We start from the raw sequence: 20,544 nt of genomic DNA, 5'->3' as shown, positions 1-20,544 counted from the left end.
CGGTCACCGGCGGCGGGCCGGGGCAGCACGCCTGGCAGCACTGGCCAAAATCATGTGGAACTGCACTGCATGCAAAGGAAGAATAAATGTATGTAGTGGAATGAAATATCATGCAATTGTATCTACAGTTCCTGCGACTTGGCGCCCTGAAGAGAACTTTCTGAACCGTTTGACCGTACTAGTGACCGTCGACACCGGCGTGACCACTAAAGCTCGTCTCGACCAAGCGGACGTTTCCCCCGGCTTGCTGAAAGCACATTTTACCATGGTGACAACGGCTTGCTGCTGTGTGCATCGTAGCCATGATCGAACCTCCCGACAGTCTTGTGCTTGGCAGACTGTAAAGGAATATCTCAGAGTCACATTAGCATCATATGGGGATCGTTGGTAGACTCGAACAGGAACGCAAGAGGGAAAACATCAAGCAGAAGTATAAGGTATCAAGCGCGGATGAAACGGGTAAGGAAAATACCATAGCCAAGACTTGCGCCATCGCCTCCTCTGGATTCTGGATGGCATCCTTAAAATCCGGGACAGTGTTCATCTTAACCGGCTGCTTCTTCTTGCCATAATTTGCGAAGAGTTCTTCCATGTGCACGACATTTACGATAGAGTTGTACATGGTCAATCTGCATCGTTCCATCAGTTACTTGTCGTACATAATGCCGTGATGGAAAAGCATCAATTTGCAAAGTCCTTTTCAGGAAAGGTCATTTGCAAAAGCTAGCATTCTTTGTCGATAAACATTCGCATCACTTACAATACAACAGATTATTGAAAAAACATTCTCACATACATCAAAACGAAGCACAATGTTTGCGGTTTACAAACTGGTCTCATAGTCAGGGATGTTCTACAAATATTCACTAGTAAAGAATCATAACACGGGCAACAATCTGATCATTCTCCCGTCTTTCTCGTTGCAGAATTCATATTTCGCGCCTGACTTTCAGCAGACAACTCTTGTTCATTAAGCCTTTACATCAAACCTCGCTTTCATGCTGTCTCCTACCATCTCGCCCTCTACTTCTTTCAGCATTGCGGAGAATTTTTGTAGCATGCCCGAAATAAACCAATACCCTACCCCCACTGTAGTGCAAAAAAATACCCGTGTGAATCAACAGTACCCTCACCCCCTCATTGTAACATGAAAGGACCGGATTCGACAATATTCAACCCCCACCCCCACTATCAACATGCAACGTACCCCTCGTGGTCACTTTCCCGCCAACATTTCATTCCGAACTTCGCCGCACAATGATGAATGCAGCAACGAGTCATGCAAAGATGCAGCGATCCGAACAAAGAGGAAGAGGGTATAATTCAACTGAGAGATTGATTTGAAATGATGAGCAGAAGAATCTCGAAGGGAAATCCCCTTACGAAGACCACGAGAGCACTTCAATTGCCCGGTAAGAACTCATTGCACATCAAGATCGATCCGTACTCGTCGTTATTGTTTGCATGTTGCACAAAGGAATCCGTGCAAGTATGGTATCTAAATGACACGAAAAAAGACATGGAGAAGATTTCTGAACACGCCATGCATCCAAACCAAATTCGGTTCTCCTTTGCTCACATGGATTTCTCGAATGGGTTTGTGCTGCTCACAGGAAATTTCCGAGGAAAGCCAAAGCGCAAGGGCAAAAATGGTATCTTGTCCCAGGTGGAGCCTAATATTTTTGTAAAGGCCATTATCATTCGAAAGAAATCATCTTCCTCCACTTCATATGTATCACTCTGCGATGATTTGATTGATCTTGAGCTTCCCATTGCTGTTCAGATGTGGCAACAAGTAGGTGGCATATGCATAGTGGAATCCCTGAGCAGCACGGAAAACCTATGCTTTCTGGCGTCAGAACCAGAGGGAAATATTGTATTGTTGGAGTATCGTTTCCGGGTCTGTTCGGAAGATTCCAGGTGTGTGATATCGCAGACGGCAAAGAGGGCGAAACATGAGGAGACTCTTGAGAATGATTCGTCAAAACCCATGGAAATGGAGCAAATTGCATGCCATGTATTACCACCTGCCCATGGATTTGGGAAACTGAAACACCTTGCGGCCAATAGACAAGTGAACTCCTTGGCATGCGGGATGTTTGACAATGCGGTGAGTACGACCTTCGCATTATCGTTTTTGTGTAATATGCATCATCAGATCATCCTTTGGGACTTTGTTGCAAGACAACTGTTACACTGCATACCGAAAACTCAGATATGCAATCCGCTTTCTGATTTCCAGACTGTCGAATTGTTACCGAGCTTCATCTTTCGAGAAAACTCTGCGACTCAGAACCCAGAACAGGAAAATGACGTCTTCATGTCAATCAGCCTGGATTGCTCGCGCTGCAGAGGTTACAAGAGGGACAGTAAAGACGGACTTCACAGCCGCGAATCTGCGGCTTGGGTTTCACAATTATCTAAATTCACCTTGGATACGTGTGAAGAATCAAATCGAAACCAACCCACGATATGCATTGTATTGAGGCTCCAAAAAGGCACTGGAGTCATTGAAATATTGAGGAACTTCCTTCTATATCAACCGAACGGATTGGGAGAAGTAAGCATTGCAACATTTGGTTATTCCTTAACTAATGATAATCTAGAAGGCAGAATCATACAAAGCAGTCAATACCAAGGCAGTATCAATGTCATGTGATGGCATTTACACTGCAATAGCTTGCACGAATGGCGTGATTGGGCTTTGGAATGGACAGAATGCATCTATGGTGGCGCTATTTGGCCTGCAGTATTTCTAACTTGTTCACCATCTTTCCTCTGACCATCCCCGTTCACAGTGAGAAGAATTCTCCCATCTCCTCGCTGGCATTTTCGGAGAAGGTATGAACTTTGCAGTTTTGTGAACCAAAGAATCTGACCTCAACTTCAAAAGGCTTCTTGCCTGCTTGTAGCTCGACAAGATGGCTCGGTTGACATGTGGAAGTAAAAGCAGGTTGATATGATCGTCAAGTTTGTTTTATTTGTTTCACACCACATTCTCTTCGAATATCTAATCATCCTCTTATCAAACAGTCTGTATGACACGTGCCACAGTAAAAAGACATGTATTTTGCAAAATTTACATCAAATGCAAGCGCTGTAGGCCGTGCGATGCAGGCCATTCTTATAGTTCAAGCATTAATCACTTCTGATACTTCTGACCACCTCAGATCTCACATCGGTCGATCTGACATCGGTTGATATAATGCTCTCCACATGAATTGTTGGGACTGTCATGCTTTCGCATGTAATTGATCCAACTGATATCGGTTCACAATGAATCGCATCAACAGACTCCAAAGAGTAAGTTATCGAGGGTTCTGGCACCTTAGCATTCAAACTTTGCTGGGTTCGCTCTTGATCTTTTGCAGCTCCCATTGCATGTTCGCTTACTGCTACCGCTATAGTGCCATCAGGAAAGATCACCGTTGCCATGGCGCCTGGAGTCACAACCCTCGGCAGCTTTCGCTTCAGGTATATAGCACCCCACCCCTTCATTTCCACCCCCTTGGCTGTAGTGCCTGCACACCCCACCTCACCTCACCTTATTTTCTCGTCCCACTGCTTATCATCCAAACCCTACTAACAACCCCCCTGACCCTATTGTCTCCACTTCCCCACCATACCATGGCACACTACCCCACCCAATCCCAACAAATCGAAGCAAACTTCAGGTCTGCCTCAGGTGACAGCAACAGCTGACTCAGAGGGTTTTTAACTTAACTTTGAGTAAAGACTCAGAGTGACAGTAATTTGCCTGCACGGCCCGGTCCGAGACCGTCGGACGGTCACCGTAGGACCGGCGGGCCGCCCCGCGCCCCCCCCGTGCCGGGCCCCCTCCCGGCGGGCCGGGCTGCCCCGTGACCCCGGGGCCGGGCTGGTCGCACCGTGGCACTGCACTGAGGACCGGCCAGTGGCCACCCGCCCGGCCGCCACGGGGCCAGGCGCCGCCCCCCCGACGGTTGGCACAGCCCGGCCCCGGGTGACCGTACTCACCGGTCCGACCCGGTTCAAGTCACCGTCACGGTGACGGTTGCCCGCCCGGGCGCCCGGCGGAGAGCGGCCCCTCCGGGAGTCCGACACCGCGGTGCCCCGGAGTCCGACCCGGCGGGGCCCGAGTCCGACCCGGTTGAACCATGGCGGCCTGCCAACCGTTGAACGGGTCAGGGTGAATGAGATTATCAGGCCCCGGCCCGGTAATCCGCTCGGATACAAAGCTTCAGTCATCACCCATGAGTAAAAAAGCAAGTTGATATCTAAAGTTGTAGATATCACGGCATCAGCTGCATATCTTGACGGTGTATCAGTGACCAGCCTAGTAGGTCCGGGGCCAAACCAATACAAACTTTACTTATTACGTCGGAAGTAAACAGAAGGGTGACTTCCGTCTGTGGTAAGTTCGTCTACCAACTTTTTCAACGGGAGCCGCAAAGACTGCGCAATGGGACGGGCAAGAGCTTCCTACGCAAACAAGAGCCTCGGGATCCTGTTTGCTCGAGCTGTAAGTGCCTGATTGCAAGCTTATAGCTGAATCTCTTTGCCGAGCTCACCATGCTCTGTTGTACAGGTGACGGCAGACGTGCATGACGAGAGCAAGTTTCGATCGTCCTGCACTGTTGACCGAACCGGGAAGTTGTCTCTCTTCAAGGCGCTGTCTCTATTCATGCCATCAGCCATAAGGAATGAATGCAACCAAGTGGGCAGGAGAGGCCTCACGGTGGTGGAATACAACAAGTGTCTGGAGCAGAATGGTTTCCCAAAGGCAAGATCAAGAAGCCCATTCTTAGAGGATGTTGAAAATTCCCAGAGCAAACATGCTCCAGGTGTCTCGTTGGATTGTTCTTGTCTTCTGAAAACTGATTTTGAGTAGGAATCAAATATTTCTTTGTGGGCAAGCGATGGCTGAATCCTCGAGATTGCAATGATTTGAAGCTGCTAGATGCAGGATGGGAAACTCTGAAAGGCTTCTTTCCTTTGCAAGAACCTTCGACGCTAAAGGCAAAATTACTGCTCGTGTGCCAGCGCTTTCACGATGCATGGGAAGAGGTATGCGTGCAAGCCTTGGCTTCGAAGTCGTCGGAAATCGGAATGAACTCTGATTGTGATTCTGGATGTGAGCAAGGTCAGGACCAGGATCGTTCATTCCTACCATCATCATCCTCGATACCCAAATCGGACCGTCACTGCCAGAATCACAGACAGCATTGCGCGTCGGAATACACAACACTGAACCAAGGGACATGCCAAAGAACTGCTCATGAGGAGAACACTAACCCGAGTCACCGCATCCAACTTTGTGAAGCGAAGGCAGAATGGCCGGAGGCAGAAAGCAACGTCAATATCCAGAGTCCCAAAGACTACACAGGAGAGACTGAAGACAATGATGTTTATTTCCCAATGGTTCAGGAATTTTGTGAAGTAGGCTGTCAAATTTGTGCCATTAACATCATTCTGCCGTGCTGAATCACAAACAGTGCCTGGCAGTCACGGTTTTTGGTGGGACGATCCGCATGACTGAGGCATTTAGTAAATAATGTTGACATGTTACAATGTGAAGCAGGCTCAGCTTCCAAGTTCTGTGATCGGAAAGGGCCAGTGGCGATGATCGGACCGTCTATGGTACGGTATCAGTCACGGTAGGATATCCCGGCGATGCGGCCACAGCCGGGCGGCCCGGCCGCGCTCCGGTTGAAGTTCTCTTCCAGTTGCCACTCTGGGCCGACTCAGTCACTAGTCTGAGCACATTGAACCCGGCCCGGCACGACGGTGGGCCGCCGTGCGCAACTCCGAGGCTCAGTCGGACTTGCCCGGCGGCCGGGCCGCGGCCGGGCGGCCCGGCAGTACGGTACCGTACTACGGTACGGTAGTGACCCGGCAATCAAATTTCCCTGATGAGTGCCGGGATGTAACGGCTCCATCACGATGTGTAACTGTTCAAGAAGGGCGGGGAGAGAGGGGGTTATGCAGAATTGCGAGGGCGAGGGAGAATGAGGAGGGAGAATGAGAGTGAAGGAAGGGCAAGGATGAAGGAGAGGAGAGCAGAGAGACGGGGAGAAACATGGGAGGAGAAGGGGAGAAGGGGAGAAGGTGAGGAGGTGAGGAGGTGAGGGAGAGGAGGACGGGGAGAGGGTGGGAAATTCGAGAGAGACCGACGGCGATGGTAGAGGCAGAGTAGTGTCCAGGGAAAGATGAGGGATATCACGGATGGAATAGCAGATAGGGCAACTTGATACTGTGGAAGTGTAAAATGACCGATGATGAGGAGTGGTCAGGAGGACGGGTAAGGAGAGAGCTTGAGGGAGGAGATGTAGATTGAACCATGGGAACGTGGAGGATCAAGTAGAATTAATGGAAGAAGCCAAGATGGCAATGATGGTATCATTAGAATAGATTGGGGATATGGGTCATAAATGTAGAAAAGGAACAATGAGCACTAGGAAAGTAGGTGTCTACTTAAAAGGGAAATAATTCGTTTTCGATCGAACAACCTCAGTCTCTTTGGCCGTGTGGACAGCGAGAAGTTTGTTGATATGATGGTGTCCGATACGAACAACATTCGGCTTCCCAACAACTTATTCCTAGATTGCTTGAAATCGCTCCATCCATTTTCATCGTCACTCTTTGTCTTAACTCCCTGTCTCAGGTTGAATCACCATGGAGCATTGACAAAGCCCTGCTGCTGCTTCGCGTTGACAGAAATTCACTCCTAGCTCCTAGAGTTTGTCGCATATCATGGACGTGTACAACCAGCTGCAAGAGAAACTCAACGACATCACACACAGATTTGCACATGAAGCAAGGTGACTGCTTTCCTCCTGCCTCCCTCCCCTCCCCTCACTACCTCCCCCTCCCCCTCCCCCTCTCCGTCTCCGTCTCCGTCTCCCACAACCTTCGCTGCCTCGCCCTCCGTAACCTTCGTTCCTCCGCTTCAGGTACTTTCAGCTCTGTGCTCCACCTGAAGCGCTATCTGGGGAGGAAGTTCACGAGGCGCCGAGCAAGCCGCCGTTCGAGGAGACGAAGGAAAGTCTTCTTGAACGTGCCAAAACAGCGCGCATGCCATCGTAGCGCTCAACGTCCAGGTGACCGAGGGAGGGAGGCGGGAAGAGGCTAAGGGCATGCAAGGTGGAGCAGCTTCTTGGAACACTGCCAGCCGACGATGTAGGAGAGCAGGAGCAGCTGGCTGTGCTGGAAGAGCTCATACGTGAAAACAAAGAGGTGACTATTCTCCTCCCGCTCCCTTGCTGATGCGCTGCCCGTGCAGGCCGGGAATGCCATCCGGGAGGAGCGGGCTCGGGTCAAGGACCTCCTTGGGCACGTCCAGTGCGCCATGGTGGATGTGTGCGATCGGAGCGGACAGGGTGAAAGCCTCGCCTCCTGCGAGTTGTGGTTGCCCCGACCTCGTCCCGAGCTCGCAGCGCAGCCTCTGGTGAAGGCTGAAGAGATGGGTCCGCGATCTTTCTTGCCGTCCTCTGCGATGACAGTTGCCGTTGCAGATGGAGCGGGAGACAAGAGCGTGCCGGAAGCAGCGGGTAAGAATGATGCTGGCCTCCTGTCCCCTCTGACCTTGCAGTGGAAGGGAATGATGCGGCAAAGTCAGGAGAGGAGCAGACTAGCGCTCCTGTTGTCAAGATGGAGACGAGTGAATAAATTAGAGTTACAATATCATGCTGCTCCTGCCTCCTCCTCCTCCTCCTCCTCCTTCCTCTTTACCGGAGGCTCATGCACCTCCCACTCCTCCCCTCCTTCGTGCACCTCCTGCGCGCTGTCCGTCAAATTCGCCAGCTCAACTTCTGTTCCTCTTTGAGAGCCCTTGACCCAGTCAACGAGCGATCCCTTGCGCGCAGAGCTTCTCCGCCTCCCTCCTCCTCCTCGAGTTGCAAGCTCGATGCCACCCAACTCTGCGACTCAGTCATGTTCATGGCTGGCAGCAGCACCAAGGGATGCTCGCTGCCTTGCCTTGCTCTGACTCGACGGAAGGAGGGACGTAGCTTCCATGGAGAGAGCAGGTGCTCTTGTCGTCCTAGAGGAAGCTCAGCCTGAGGAACAGGAAGCAAGTTCGCATGCCATGAGTATCTCATGCGTGTTGACGTTGCCTGCCGTGTCTCTCCTCCTGTCCACAAGGTTGGCATGCTCGGACTCGACCCTCTTCCGTCACCTGTTGCATGTCTCGATCTTCTTGGGGAGAGTGAGAAGGTCGCGGATCAGCAGGAAGCCTCCTCCTCCACCCGTGCAGGCAAACATGATGACGTGGAGGCGAAAGTCTCCACAGTACTCTCTGATGCCAAGTGAAGCATCAGGCAGGGTAGAGCCGAGGACAAGGATACGAGGACGAGGAAGTGATGGGGAGGGAGGGAGGACAACAAGGTAGGGAGGGGGAGGGAGGGAGGACAACAAGATTGGGGGAAACGAGTGGGGGAAAGAGAAGGAAGGAGGGAGACGAGAGGAGGAAGGTGAGTATAGAACCTGTGTGCTCCTAGAATACCAAAGAAGAGCCAGAGGACCTAAAGATTAAAAGACAACGTGAATCATTCGCTTGACCCTCCTTCTCATGTTCCCCCCAAATCCCAGCTTCATCTCCACGTCGTTGTCATCATTACATCCTGCCTGCTGTCTTACTCCAAAACTCCATCACAACTATCTCCTTCTCCTCCTCCTCCTCCTCTTCCTCCTTCTCATCATCATCATTTCTCGGTTTGTAGACACGTACATAAGCTTCTAGCAAGCTGTATGGTTCCGCTGCTCCAACTTTCACGCGATGCTGCAGTTCACATTGTCAGACAAATTCTCAGAATGCCGGAAGATGAGAGAAGAGGATGAGAGAAGAGGAGGTCTGGTTTGTCAAGCGGGATGCAACAAGATCCTTAACATCTTCAACAGAGCGTCTCTCACGCGTCGCTTCTCCTACTCTCATCGAGGAGAACTCGCAAAAGGACCAACCTGACGACGATGAACAAACAGATGGACGGTCATTCTCCCCAGCAAGATGTAGCCAAGGAGGCCTGCCATGACCCACCCAGCAACATCAGCAGATGTTCCTAACACAACATGTCACAGTCTTCTCGTCTGTTTCAAACTTCAGGAGCCACCTGACTGTGCAGGAGCGAGTTGGCTCCTCGACCTGTCGGTGTAGAGCCGAACCAGGCAACCAGTCCCCGCATGGCCGTCGAGCGGGCAATCCGCGGCAGACAGGAAGAAATCAGCGCCGTTCATGGCGAGGGACACGATGGCAGAGCCGTTGCAGGGAAATGAAGCGGGAGTGGAGGGAGAGGAGGGAGTGGAGGGAGGAGGAGAAGCGAGAGAGGAGGGCAGAGGAAGAGGGAGAGGGAGGATGCAAATGTACAAGGAGAGCTCTGAAGGATCCACGTCCTGCGGGAGAGTCTGGCTCCATCGATCTATCCGTGGTTCAAAGGTTGCTGGACTTGTCAGACGGTACGGCATGAAAGACTGTTGGTCCACTTGACATGTGACTTCAAACTGACAGAGGGCCGACGAAGACGTCAGGAATCCACGTCCCAGCAGCGTTATGTTTGCAGAGAGGGAAGATTCCACCTGAGAGTGATGGTAATGAGTGTGAAAGAGGATTCGAGGAAGTGATGGTGAGTTTCAAAGGTGTTTCCAGCCGGACCTGTTGTGGTTGAATGGCGAAAAGGAGAGGTTGAGTGTAGAAGGTGAAATCAGGGAGTATAGTGACCTGTCAGTGTGCATGTCAAAGTTCGCAAACAAGATCGACAATTGGGCTCACAAAGTACGGGAGGTTGTTGATCAGGCTCGAGATTGCGAATTTACTCACACCTGCAATGAAGGGGGGATGAAAGAAGTGAAGGCGGTTGAGATGATGAGATGAAGAGAAGAGGAAGGTGAAATGTGGGGAACAATGTCAACGACAAGGATGGAAAAGAAAGACATAGAGGAGAAAGACTGAGAACCTGTCAGACGAGTCCAAGGAGTGATACAGGTGGCGAATGTGTTGTTGACAATGGTGAGAGGAGCAAATTTTGTAGACGACAACTGGAGCAGTCAGAGTGAGGGAAAGTTTGAGAGATAGATTGGCAGGAAAACTTCAATGAAGCAACGATGCAAGATGTAGAAAGACGCAATAAAAGACAGGAATCGAGGCAGGTCAAGACGCTTAGCACAGAAAAATATGTCAATATTTCTCTTTCACCTTATCCGCAAACTGCCACGAGCATTTGTAGTCTTTCAGGTTTGCGTTCATCTTTGCGATCTCTCCTTCGATCACAACCCTCGTCCCTCCTGAGTTAGGTCCCAGATGAGGGAAAACATTCTTAACCTGCCGAGCGAATCAAGGATGTTTGCAGCAAAACATCTTTCGTGATTGCAAGCATACATTGATGAAAGAATCCAAGATAGCCACAGATCCCAGTCTTGTCCCGACCAGAAAACCTTTCCCGCTATCAAATCTCACATCCTCGTCCTCGTTGCTCCTCCTCTCATAGAAAGCGCCTCTCAGGAAGATCCAGCTCGGGTTCCCCAAGACTCTGAGCAAGTATCACAATCAAAACTTGTAGAGAGCACAACAACAACAATACCTGACGACATCGGGAGAAGGTGCTGCCGTCCTTGTCTTGCCACAAGATTTCCTGTCACTTGCTTTAGAGCTCAACACGCTCTTGATCTGTCCCACCATGACCCGCTCGCGTCCAGCGGGACCGAGAAGATCTGCATCGATGGACCTTCATGGCAATCAGTCAGCATCCCCAACCTCTTCGGCTCCTCGTCCTCGTCCTTCCCGTCCTTCTCCTGGTCCTCGTCCTTGTCCTTCCCGTCCTTCTCCTGGTCCTTCTCCCGGTCCTGGTCCTTCCCGTCCCTCTCCTGGTCCTCGTCCTCGTCCTTCCCGTCCAAGTTCCCGTCCTCTTCCTCGTCTCGCTTCTCGTCCTTGTCCCTGCGGCACCCCCTTCCATCTCTCTACTAAGTCTTTCTCTTCCCGTTCATCTCTCCCTTCAAACACATTCTCCCCGAGTCTTGCTGTTTGATTTTCCTCACCAGGTGTGTCGGAATAGTCAAACGAGATGCATTTTCCATCTCTTCCGACAACAACAACATCTCCCGTATGATTCTCAATCTTTCTCGAGACGAGGTCGTGCTCGTTGCAGATTTCAACCTGATCACGCCGTCAACCTTGCAATCATGTGAAGACGTCAACAAACTTGAAGCACACGATCGAGAAGCGATGTCCCCTCGTACATGACATTTCCATTCTCGTCATCTGCGATGAATCAAATCATTGCTCTCAGAGTACTAGAACCAATGATTGTACATCGCTCCTCAAACAACCAACTGGCGGGAGCTGCCGAGAAAGTTACAATGATTCCAAGGTTTCAAGAAGAAATGATGTTATCATCATCACACACATACAGAGAATGCGCTTGTAAATTTCAAACGCAAGAAGACACCCTCTGATGTCACAAACAACTTCGAACAAACAGCTCACCTGCCCAATACCACACACTCCTCATCGGTTCTGCCGAGATCGCAACTCCATTGCTGACGTCAAGAGGAATTTGCTCGATACCTGAGAAGACAAGAGAGTCAAAACATCTCCCACAACATCATCTCAGTCCGCACAAGATGAGCCCTGAAAGCAACCAATGTCTGTCTGCGTCGCTTCTTGGAGCTTGAAGCCAACCATCTGCAGTCTGCACAAGGTAGTATGAGCAAGCGTGGCGATGGAGGGCTAGAAAGATAGCAGCAGGCATGACTTGATGTAAGAGCTGATGTTCTGACAGCAACACACCACCATATCACACCAACACGACAACACACAAGTCAAAGATCTCCAAGACGTCACCTGTAACGCATCAGGAAGGGCTGGCTCCAACAATGTGCTCCTGTCATGCCGTACGGCCCTTCGCAGCTCGCTTCAAGCAAGTGCTGCATACTGGCATCGCAAGAGTCCCAGATGCACGACGATATCCGCACATCCCGGCACCTTGGAATACAGTGTCATCACTATCGCCGCGGCTACCTCTTTCCCTCCGTACCTTGAGAGTGCAGGAAAACTTGTCAGCGTAAGGTGGCCGACGATGTTGGGAAAGCGATCCCTGGTTGAGCTCATCCTGTTCCCTTCGATCTGAGCAGCAACAGCAACACTGTCGAGCTTGAAGTCGAACGACATCGATTCGCAGAGGTATCGGCATCTGACCTCCACTGAAAGCACTACCTGTCTCAGAGTCCCCATTACTGCCCTCATGGCAGAAGGAGCATCCTGCTCTGTACAGTAGCCGTAGGGAGCAAGGAGCATGGAGCAGACGGTCCACGAAGACGCTGCCACATCCCTCCCCGCACTCGCATACCATAGCAAGTCCACCAGACTCGACGAGACCTGTGAAGTCGCCGCAAGCTGCGTACTGATGCTGCATCTTTCCCCAAGGAGAGTCAGTATTACTTTGCAGTCGATGTCGCCCGCCATGCACAGTTGAGGGATCTTGATCGTCATGTTCAGTCCCAAGCTCGAGCTCACGTTCTTCATAGCATTCAGTTGGAACACGACATCGTTGGACAAGATCAGGTACGATGGGTTATTGTTGCTGTTCACCGTGACCTGTCCTGCTGCAACGCCCGCATCGGGGAGAGCATTGAAAATCCTCCATCCGTCACTCCCTTCAAGGAACTCGGATATCCTCTGACTCTCTCCCCTCACCGCCTGGCTCACGATGAGCAGAACGCCGAATATCAGATAGGATTTCATTCCTCTTGTGTCTTACTCAGCTTCAGTTCACTCAGGGAAGAACAGAAGACTTCAATGCCCTTCCTCCAGCAGCAACTCCCCCCCCTCCTGCTCCTCCTGCTCCTCCTGCTCCTCCTGCTCCTTCTCTTTCCCTCCAACTACCATTCCTCCCCGATCGTCGAGGTACTTTCGGAGCATTTTTGAGTGATTTTTGAGGAGCAGTACCTGAGCGGGGATGAGGGGCAATCCAGGTGCTGACTGGCGCAAGGCAGTAGGGGGAAGGAGCACATGGGAGAGAGGGAGTGAGAAGAGAACAGGAGGAGGACAAGAGTTCAACATCAGACAGCAGCGACGTCGTGAGCAGGAGAAGACCGCTGGAAGGATCTCCCTGTAACGCGAGAGGAGGCGAGTTCTACCTGGGAGTAGGATCAAGATGGAAGGTTTCCTCTCTAATGCCCCTGAGGGACTTGCATCCGCGTCCAAGGTAGCTTGTTTCTCTCAGCGCCTGATCTATTAACACTTCGCTAAGATTCTAGATGCGATGCCGAAGAGAAGTCTCGAAAGATTGGTTGAGCGCGCAGCGGCTGATGGTGGATGCTGTTGACAACTTGGCAGGCGAATGAGATCTGCAGTATCGTCCTACAGAAGAAAGGATCTTTGTACGTGCCGTGTGGTAGATCCGATCCCCTTACATCTTGCGAAGGTCATCAAGCGCCTTAGCCGCGGAGATTGTCGCGGATCCCGAGCAGCAGGAGCTTGTCATGCAGGGTCCAGAAGGCAACCTTAACTAGTGTTTGCGTCCTAGTGACGTAGCAGAAGGTGTGAAGCGAGCGAACCACGCGATCAACGCGCTCTTGTACATCTACAGAGATGCGGTAAGTGCGCTGCATCAAAGGTTTGTCGCCATGACGAAACAACCGCAAGGCCGCCAAGCTTGCTTCGCCGGAAGTTTTCCGAACTGCACTTGTCGCTCGTTGTGACCTGAGGTGTCTTGTGCTTCCCTGTCGAGACTGAGCCTCACGTGTCTTCAGCCAAGACGCAAGCGCGATCTTGACGAGGGTGTTCGAACAGAAACATGCGCTGCTGGTCTCATCGGACAAGGTGATTCCTCACCCCAGTGCGAGCTTGTGTTGAGTTGCGCAGGTCAAGTCGTTCCTCTCCCTCGGCAAGCTGGTCAAGTTTGACTGGAAGTTGAGCTTTGCATCGGAGAGCAGCAGGTCTTGAGTGAGCGTCGATTCTAGGTGGGATGACGCCGGTTGCTACTGCAGTTGTGCTGCTCTGAATACACCAGTTGTGGTGCTTCATTTTCTTGTTTCAGACGAGAACTTTCAGGTCTTGAGGGAGGGCACGAGCTTGTCCTGGGTTCACTCAACGTTCTGTCTCAGGTCTCGAGTCACAGTTTGGAGTTGACGATCTCGCAATTCGAGGAGTTCGCGGTGAGCGTGCTGCAGATGAATTTCCCTTTACCTCTCTTCTTGCTAGTTTGAATGTCTTGCTGAATTCTGTTCGAACGTTTCACTGATTTCTGCTGTGATGTTTGATAGGGCACAATCCATGAAATTTGCTCTGTCGTCGAGACATTATAAGAATCCATAAAATACATTTCAATAGATCTCGCTGCTAAGCTGGTTCTTGAAAATTTACATCATCATCTGCCTCGCTTGAATTCTTTCTTGCACGTTCATGTCCACCATGCAGCTCATCTCTCCAGTGTTGCAGCGTCTTCAACGACATCTGGTGCGAGGATGCACACGTCCTGCATCTCAAGTCACAACAAAACCTCTCAGCCTCGCGGCTCACAGGCTCGCAGGCGCGATGGCATAAATCCTCAAGTCCTGGGTCTCTTCCGTCCTGACAAGAAACATCAAGAGAGCTTGACGTATGCTTACATACCATCTCGGTCTTGAAAAACAAGATTTGTTCATCTGCCTTACATGAAACGCAGGATCTCGTTCGAGCGAGGTAAAGAACGCGTCATGCTTCTCAGTTCTCGATTCGTAGGATATAAGGACAATCTGGTGAAATGTCAGATCTGAAGTCTCCCGTAATGCAGCGAACCACCGTCTCATGTCCAACGAGCGAGTGAAGCAAATCTCTCAGAGAAGAATGACTGTCTTGCTCGTAGACGACGTCAGATGCCAGGATCTTGTTCCCCCATGTCATTCCCAAACATCAACTTCGTCTCCTCTCACCCAGTCGAAAGGTTCCGAGAAACGTCTTGCGGCCTCTCGGTCGTCCCAGTCAAGCGCAGCTACATCAACAACATTCTCCATACTTGTGTTGAGATCAGCATTCTTGCTGCGGCACCTGTCAGCATGGCCGTGATATCGTTCGTGCTACGTCAGCTCACGACAAGTTTTCGAGATGATCGGATCTATCCGTCAAGGTGACAATGGCACCAAGCGAAGCCGCTGCCAGCCCCACGAATCCGCAGCTACGTGCGAGGTCATCGAGACAGATGCTCTCGTGTCTTGATCGTCTGCCTTACCCCGCACCCAACTCTAGCACTCTTCTCCCTCGAAAGCTCTCCATCCCTAATCGAGATGTCAGCGGAAAAGTAACTTCAGCTGCAGACATCGGGCAAGCAGCAAACACCAACAAGGACGGTAGACACACTCTTACCTAGCTGCGAGATAAGGTCCACAAGACAGTAGGCAGCGTCCCAGACTACACCTCCAGTCTTTAAAGTGCCTGACATGACAGCAAGTGAACCGTCCAGCTCTAACGTCAGACAGATCGACAGTCGTCATACCATCTCCTTTGCATGTAGGCTGACTCCCGTAAGACCTGAGCACATTCCATTACTTGCATGAGATCTTCTTTAAGAGCAACATACCTATCTTCGTGGATCTTAATCCGCACATGTGCATATTGACCAGAAAGGGGCAATTCTAATGTATGCTTGATAGTTTGATTCATCTCATACAACTAGCATTGTTCAAAAGAATGAGTCAGGAACAGAGGTGGTCGATACGGAGAAAGCAAATGTGTTTTTCATCACCCGATACAATGCCTTACATATCTCCTGAAACTTGCTAAATGATTTGGAATCTTCCTGTTCAAATCTCCCATAGAGAATTTCTGCTGAAATTCATGAAACGTTTCAAAGCAACAATCTGGCGAGATGTACCTGATGCTTGACAGCTACATGAAAGTTGCAGAAAATCAAGGAGAGTCCCTTCTTGGTCTATTTGGCTTAGAAATAATTTGTTTCTCGCTACTTCATCTTTCACTGCTGCTGCCAAAATCTACAAACTCTTCAGTTCGAGGCGACCATCTTGTGAATTTGCGCAAGGCACCTCATACGCTGCCAACCTATCTTGGTCGCACTGAAGAGCTCTCTTCAATTCCATCAATGCCAACGAAAGCTCGTATTGATCCAAGAGGCAAAGATTCTCCACAACCTTCCTCACACTTGTCAAGATGGGAGGGACCTAAGGAATGTTTCACCTTTGTTCTACTTAGCTTCTTCATATCTCCGATCGATTGCTTCAAGTCAGTCATTACTGTTGGATGGATATCAATGTCGAAATGCGATCAACTGGAATTATTCCGTCCATCTGATCCACATAATCCTTGCATCCGCAAAGTTCCATTTCTGTCGGTACCAAACAAGCTCATCAGTACAAGCACAAACTTTCTGAATCTCCCTTTCTCCCTCTCTGCTTCTGGTGTCGCTCACTTACATCGCTCGCTTACTTTGTATTCATTTCCTCCCCTTTCATTCCAAGTTTCCATGCCTGCCTGCCTGCCTGCCTGCCTGCCTGCCTGCCTGCCTGCCTGCCTGCCTGCCTGCCTGCCGCGATTGTGAAGCACTTCACCATGCTTCCATTTGCACTTCAAACAATGGATCAAAGCGCGACTCTTCAACAAACATGCATATCGAAGCACCAAGACGATGAATCGGCTCGCGTTCGTACTTCATGCTCGTAATGCGCTGCGCTTGCATCACTTTTCTGTCGGGGCTTCTAACCGAGGCGCGCCCATGCTGCATTGAAATGAGTAATACTCAACCCGGCACATCTCCAGTTCGGCGGGGCCCGGAGGTGAATTGATGTAACGTCTGGTAACGACCACAAGTAGGGTCATCCACCCACCATCGGAAGTTCCATTCGTACCCCCCACCCCCCTGATATCACCAACTCATAGATTGCCACCCGGGGTATTGAAAATGTCTGTCACTACCCCTAGTTCAATCACCTTGAACCCACCCTTTGCAAGGTACCTACCCTACCATATAGAACATTTCAACCTCGCTCCGACGCAGGGGTGAGCGGTACCCTTTGTACCACCCCCACCCCTTCGATTCATACTCCCCTCATCTTGACTTCTACCCTACCCTACCCCTGTGAAATCCTTATCTTCAAAGGACTACCCTCAGCACGTTTTCAAGAACTTCCAGTCATTATTATACCCCTCCCTTCGAACAAAAGGACAACCCCCACCCCCATATTCTCTTCCCCAACAGCTTTAACCCACCCGCGTTTGTGTAAGGAGTACCCACCCCACGCCCTTCCGCTTCCTCAACCCGCTCCCTCCGCTGTTCCTTGATGCACGATTATAATGTCCTTTACTCAATGTCCAATTCCCATGGCAGCTCCTGCCCCGCCTGCGTGTCTCCATGTCTTCTATAATGTTGCTTTCGCCGTATCTCCTTCTATGCAGAAAGCATGCTTGTTTGGGTAGACTACTTGCGATGATATCAGCGTTCGCTTTCTCGTTTTCATTCGCACCATCTTGATCTCGATTGGTAGCCTTCTCGGTCAATCACACCCTGATCTTTCAAAGCATCTATATTTCTATCTTATTCACCTAAGAATTTGAACAGTGTCATCGAATAACTCATTCTTTCTGTTTGATCCTACTGGCTAGATATGAAAATTTATGTGTTGCACTGTTTCTGATTCTCCACTTTCTTCATCGGCACTCGGTTTCTCATTGCGTTTCTATACTTTGTTTGAAAATTCAAATGTATTTACGGTATGTGAACTTGAACGCAATCGTTGTTTTATGCAGTGTTGATATTGGCAGTCTGCCCAAAGATGAATCAGCCATCGTACTGAGCCATCACGTTGCCTATGCCGTGCAAACAACCGTTCCTCTACGCAAGCCTCCCTTTCTTTATATTAATTTTTTGAATGCATGCACTCATTTCCCTCGCCTCAAACAAGCCTGAGATGTCTAGATGAATGCGAACATGTGGAAGGGTTTCTTGGTTTCCTTTTTAACTGCTTTTTCAGCCGCTGCGGGGAGTCTTGCATTTTGTAAAGTGTGAAGACTTTTGCACGCCGTCATTCCTGAGTGCTTTTCTGTTCGATGCTCGTCCAATATCTCTAGGTGATCCTTGGTGCTGCAGAATGTGCTCTTGAGTTGACATGGAGGGGTTGATCAGGAGTCAGCGGTACCTTCTTTTAAGCCAGGCAGCATGGAGTATCAGATTAAATTTTTGTTTGCGGATGCAAGCACCATCGAAAAGACATTTAACAGCAACATCAGTGTAGCTGAAGCCAAGACACAGCTGATAGAAGCATGGCCTGCGGGTGATATCCTGATTGTCTGATTTCTGCAGTTGATGTCTGTTGGCATTCATCTCAACTGTTTCTTGCAGAGAAGGACAAGATTTCTAGTATCAACGATCTGAAAATGATTTACAATGGCAAACTCTTAGAAAACGCCAAGACATTTGAAGGTTGTGAACAGCTCTGAGACGACCCAATTCAGTCACTTATCTGTGATTGCAGAGCTGAAAGTGCCTATGAACCAACAAGTTATTATGCATCTCCAGCCTAAACCTCCTGTCGCCAAGTTGCAACAACCCGTAGTCACACCAACCAAGCCGATCGAGCAAACAAGGTTTGTGATTTAGTTGTTGACTTGATGAATGTTTTCAACCTGACATTGTTCTGTCAAGATGTTGTATCATTCTATGATCATCAACTGTCAACATGATCCTGCTGAATGGAGGTGGAGATTGAATCTCTTGTTAAACTTTCGAATTTTCCAAGCTGGGATTATCACGGACAGTCAGTATCGCGGTTGTAGTAGTACACAGTAAACATTTAATCAAAGTTCCCGGCCGCCGTCATTCACGCAGGTGGCCAGTGGCACGCGTGACGGTGGTCACCCGGTGCCACGGTGGTCCAGCGGCATTGCTGGCAGACACAAGTCAGTGCCGGGCGGGCGGCCTAGGCTCGGGCCTTGCGCCGTCCGACCGGGACGGTCGGGCTGACCGTGGCCGCACTGCCCGATCCGATCCTCGGATTGATTTCAGTGTACAAGAAAGACGGTCACGAGGAGGGATGTGGGTACCGGGCGGTTGACAAGTTTGATGGACGATGAAGCGAAGGTGGGGAAGGAGGAGAGAAGGCGGATGCGAGAGAGGAGGGGGGGGGAGAGGAAGGTGGGGAAGGCAGAGGATGAGGGATCGGGGAGAGGAGGAGGGGGGAGAGGAGGGGGGAGAGGAGGGGGGAGAGGAGGAAGATAAGGGACGAGAGGTATAGAGGTGTTTAATTTGCATCCAAACACGCACTGGCAAAGCGCAGCCTTTGGAATCTTTCATATCGAGAACACGTGTCCAGATGTGTTGTGATCTTTGTTTTTGTTTTTTTTGGTATCATTTATGTCAGTGGGATGGACGTTGGTATTCGTTCTCACTTCCCCTCCAGCGTTTACTTCTCATCATATCGCGATATTCCAATCCTGGGGGAGCGGCTGAGAAGGGGAGAGGGATGAAATGGACATCTTTCATTGTTATAGTCTTCGATGCCATTATCGAAGGAGTCTTGAGATATGACTTCGCTCCTCTGCCCGTCGTCCTCAATATACTTGGAGAAAATCGTACCATGTGGATGAACGTTTCTCGGGAAGCTGTGAGGACTGCTTCCATGCGCTTTCTGAAGTCCTTCTGACACCTCCTCCACAGATGCTTGCTCTCGACGAGATGATCACAGACGGTCTTGTCTTCAAGGTCACAAACATGAGCATACTCATAGTTTCACCTGGTCACAGAGTTTGCAGGTTCGATCGATGATCGGCATCGGGATGGAGCCTGCTGTCTTATTGCAAATCACACCTGATGGGGAGGATCTCGTTGCTACATTCCCGAAAGAAGACCATGTTGCGATAGATCGCTTCTTGTCGCGCAACTCCGGTCAGTGATTGTTGTACCGAACTCCAAGGATATGTGATGTGATTGATCGCACTGATAGAAAAGGGAAGGCTGGAAGCAAGATACTCAGCTGAGAGAGGCTGTTTTGAGATCTGGACAGGCAACGGAATTTGTGAGACGTCGAACGTCACTAAGATTGTTGACATCAACTACGTCACCAGGTTCCCGATGATGTCTTGTCTTGCTGCAAGCTGACATCCTCTACTTGCCTTCCCCCTACAGCGGCTGGCTGCCTGCTTCATGTTTTCCCCTACCAGACTCATGGAGGCGCATGGTTGTTCTCCTCCTTCTCTTGCCCTCCCTCCTCCTTTCTGACTCCCACCCGTCGCTTCCGCCTTATCTGCCTCTTGCTCATGTTCTTCTCTTGTTTGAGTTCCTTATTTTCCCTTTCTCCCTCCCGTTTCTCGTCCACTCGTTGTCGCCTTGAATCGTTTCTTGCTGCTGCTGCTGCTGCTGCTGCTGCTGCTGCTGCTGCTGCTGCTGCTGCTGCTGCTGCTGCTGCTGCTGCTGCTGCTGCTGCTGCTGCTGCTGCTGCTGCTGCTGCTGCTGCTGCTGACTTGTTTTCAGGCTTCCCGGGCAAGTGAAGCGATGGCATCTGGGAAGGCACAGCAGCTGAAGGTGATAGGGACGAGAGAGATGCAATTGTTCTGATGTGTGAGAATGCAAGGAGCTTGTTGTTCACACGTCG

At 50.4% G+C, this 20,544-nt stretch overlaps 9 protein-coding genes across 9 annotated transcripts; 6 read left to right on the top strand and 3 right to left on the bottom strand.

The window, feature by feature from the left end:
* Window positions 1-260: 260 nt before the first annotated feature.
* GUITHDRAFT_109045 (hypothetical protein) lies at window positions 261-1,039 on the bottom strand (the record flags this gene model as incomplete). Its single annotated transcript, XM_005831923.1, has 3 exons — window positions 261-338; window positions 473-629; window positions 990-1,039. The coding sequence occupies 3 exons, from the start codon at window positions 1,037-1,039 to the stop codon at window positions 261-263; spliced, it is 285 nt and encodes a 94-aa protein (XP_005831980.1).
* Window positions 1,040-1,519: 480 nt separating this feature from the next.
* Window positions 1,520-2,947, top strand: GUITHDRAFT_109044 (hypothetical protein; the record flags this gene model as incomplete). The annotated part of the gene is made up of 4 exons (XM_005831922.1): window positions 1,520-2,110; window positions 2,607-2,749; window positions 2,799-2,841; window positions 2,894-2,947. The coding sequence occupies 4 exons, from the start codon at window positions 1,520-1,522 to the stop codon at window positions 2,945-2,947; spliced, it is 831 nt and encodes a 276-aa protein (XP_005831979.1).
* Window positions 2,948-4,441: 1,494 nt separating this feature from the next.
* GUITHDRAFT_139280 (hypothetical protein) lies at window positions 4,442-5,463 on the top strand (the record flags this gene model as incomplete). The annotated part of the gene is made up of 3 exons (XM_005831921.1): window positions 4,442-4,501; window positions 4,568-4,823; window positions 4,871-5,463. 3 exons carry the CDS (start codon window positions 4,442-4,444, stop codon window positions 5,461-5,463), a joined length of 909 nt encoding a protein of 302 aa, XP_005831978.1.
* Window positions 5,464-6,641: 1,178 nt separating this feature from the next.
* Window positions 6,642-7,662, top strand: GUITHDRAFT_152817 (hypothetical protein). Its single transcript, XM_005831920.1, has 7 exons — window positions 6,642-6,800; window positions 6,933-7,036; window positions 7,066-7,079; window positions 7,123-7,215; window positions 7,262-7,445; window positions 7,494-7,529; window positions 7,577-7,662. Exons 1-7 carry the CDS (start codon window positions 6,733-6,735, stop codon window positions 7,645-7,647), a joined length of 570 nt encoding a protein of 189 aa, XP_005831977.1. The 5' UTR covers window positions 6,642-6,732; the 3' UTR covers window positions 7,648-7,662.
* Window positions 7,663-10,147: 2,485 nt separating this feature from the next.
* GUITHDRAFT_109042 (hypothetical protein) lies at window positions 10,148-12,709 on the bottom strand (the record flags this gene model as incomplete). The annotated part of the gene is made up of 10 exons (XM_005831919.1): window positions 10,148-10,291; window positions 10,349-10,499; window positions 10,551-10,694; window positions 10,724-10,903; window positions 10,968-11,122; window positions 11,178-11,227; window positions 11,453-11,533; window positions 11,587-11,657; window positions 11,810-11,950; window positions 12,003-12,709. The coding sequence occupies 10 exons, from the start codon at window positions 12,707-12,709 to the stop codon at window positions 10,148-10,150; spliced, it is 1,824 nt and encodes a 607-aa protein (XP_005831976.1).
* Window positions 12,710-13,121: 412 nt separating this feature from the next.
* On the top strand, window positions 13,122-14,274 carry GUITHDRAFT_109041 (hypothetical protein; the record flags this gene model as incomplete). The annotated part of the gene is made up of 11 exons (XM_005831918.1): window positions 13,122-13,172; window positions 13,218-13,256; window positions 13,304-13,347; window positions 13,392-13,456; window positions 13,508-13,563; window positions 13,613-13,674; window positions 13,720-13,789; window positions 13,832-13,905; window positions 13,957-14,020; window positions 14,074-14,124; window positions 14,233-14,274. 11 exons carry the CDS (start codon window positions 13,122-13,124, stop codon window positions 14,272-14,274), a joined length of 618 nt encoding a protein of 205 aa, XP_005831975.1.
* Window positions 14,275-14,387: 113 nt separating this feature from the next.
* On the bottom strand, window positions 14,388-16,192 carry GUITHDRAFT_109040 (hypothetical protein; the record flags this gene model as incomplete). The annotated part of the gene is made up of 12 exons (XM_005831917.1): window positions 14,388-14,444; window positions 14,489-14,539; window positions 14,623-14,703; window positions 14,750-14,833; window positions 14,881-14,986; window positions 15,039-15,122; window positions 15,177-15,222; window positions 15,311-15,379; window positions 15,441-15,475; window positions 15,525-15,616; window positions 15,988-16,092; window positions 16,139-16,192. The coding sequence occupies 12 exons, from the start codon at window positions 16,190-16,192 to the stop codon at window positions 14,388-14,390; spliced, it is 864 nt and encodes a 287-aa protein (XP_005831974.1).
* A 1,921-nt stretch (window positions 16,193-18,113) lies between these two features.
* GUITHDRAFT_109039 (hypothetical protein) lies at window positions 18,114-18,554 on the top strand (the record flags this gene model as incomplete). Its single annotated transcript, XM_005831916.1, has 3 exons — window positions 18,114-18,228; window positions 18,297-18,377; window positions 18,430-18,554. 3 exons carry the CDS (start codon window positions 18,114-18,116, stop codon window positions 18,552-18,554), a joined length of 321 nt encoding a protein of 106 aa, XP_005831973.1.
* A 976-nt stretch (window positions 18,555-19,530) lies between these two features.
* On the top strand, window positions 19,531-20,051 carry GUITHDRAFT_109038 (hypothetical protein; the record flags this gene model as incomplete). Its single annotated transcript, XM_005831915.1, has 4 exons — window positions 19,531-19,557; window positions 19,611-19,655; window positions 19,706-19,838; window positions 19,957-20,051. 4 exons carry the CDS (start codon window positions 19,531-19,533, stop codon window positions 20,049-20,051), a joined length of 300 nt encoding a protein of 99 aa, XP_005831972.1.
* Window positions 20,052-20,544: the final 493 nt, after the last annotated feature.

Source organism: Guillardia theta, assembly GCF_000315625.1.
Source record: "Guillardia theta CCMP2712 unplaced genomic scaffold GUITHscaffold_37, whole genome shotgun sequence".
NCBI classification, from domain to species: Eukaryota; class Cryptophyceae; order Pyrenomonadales; family Geminigeraceae; genus Guillardia; species Guillardia theta.
This window is presented reverse-complemented; position numbering and strand designations above follow the sequence as displayed.

What these genes read in the sequence shown, in the direction of transcription:
- GUITHDRAFT_152817 (XM_005831920.1), top strand. Translation starts at nt 6,733, where the DNA reads ATGGACGTGTACAACCAGCTGCAAGAGAAACTCAACGACATCACACAC. An exon ending in GGTGAAGGCTGAAGAGATGG is followed by an intron (nt 7,446 to 7,493) that starts GTCCGCGATCTT and finishes TTGCCGTTGCAG; the next exon opens with ATGGAGCGGGAGACAAGAGC. An exon ending in GAGCGTGCCGGAAGCAGCGG is followed by an intron (nt 7,530 to 7,576) that starts GTAAGAATGATG and finishes TTGCAGTGGAAG; the next exon opens with GGAATGATGCGGCAAAGTCA.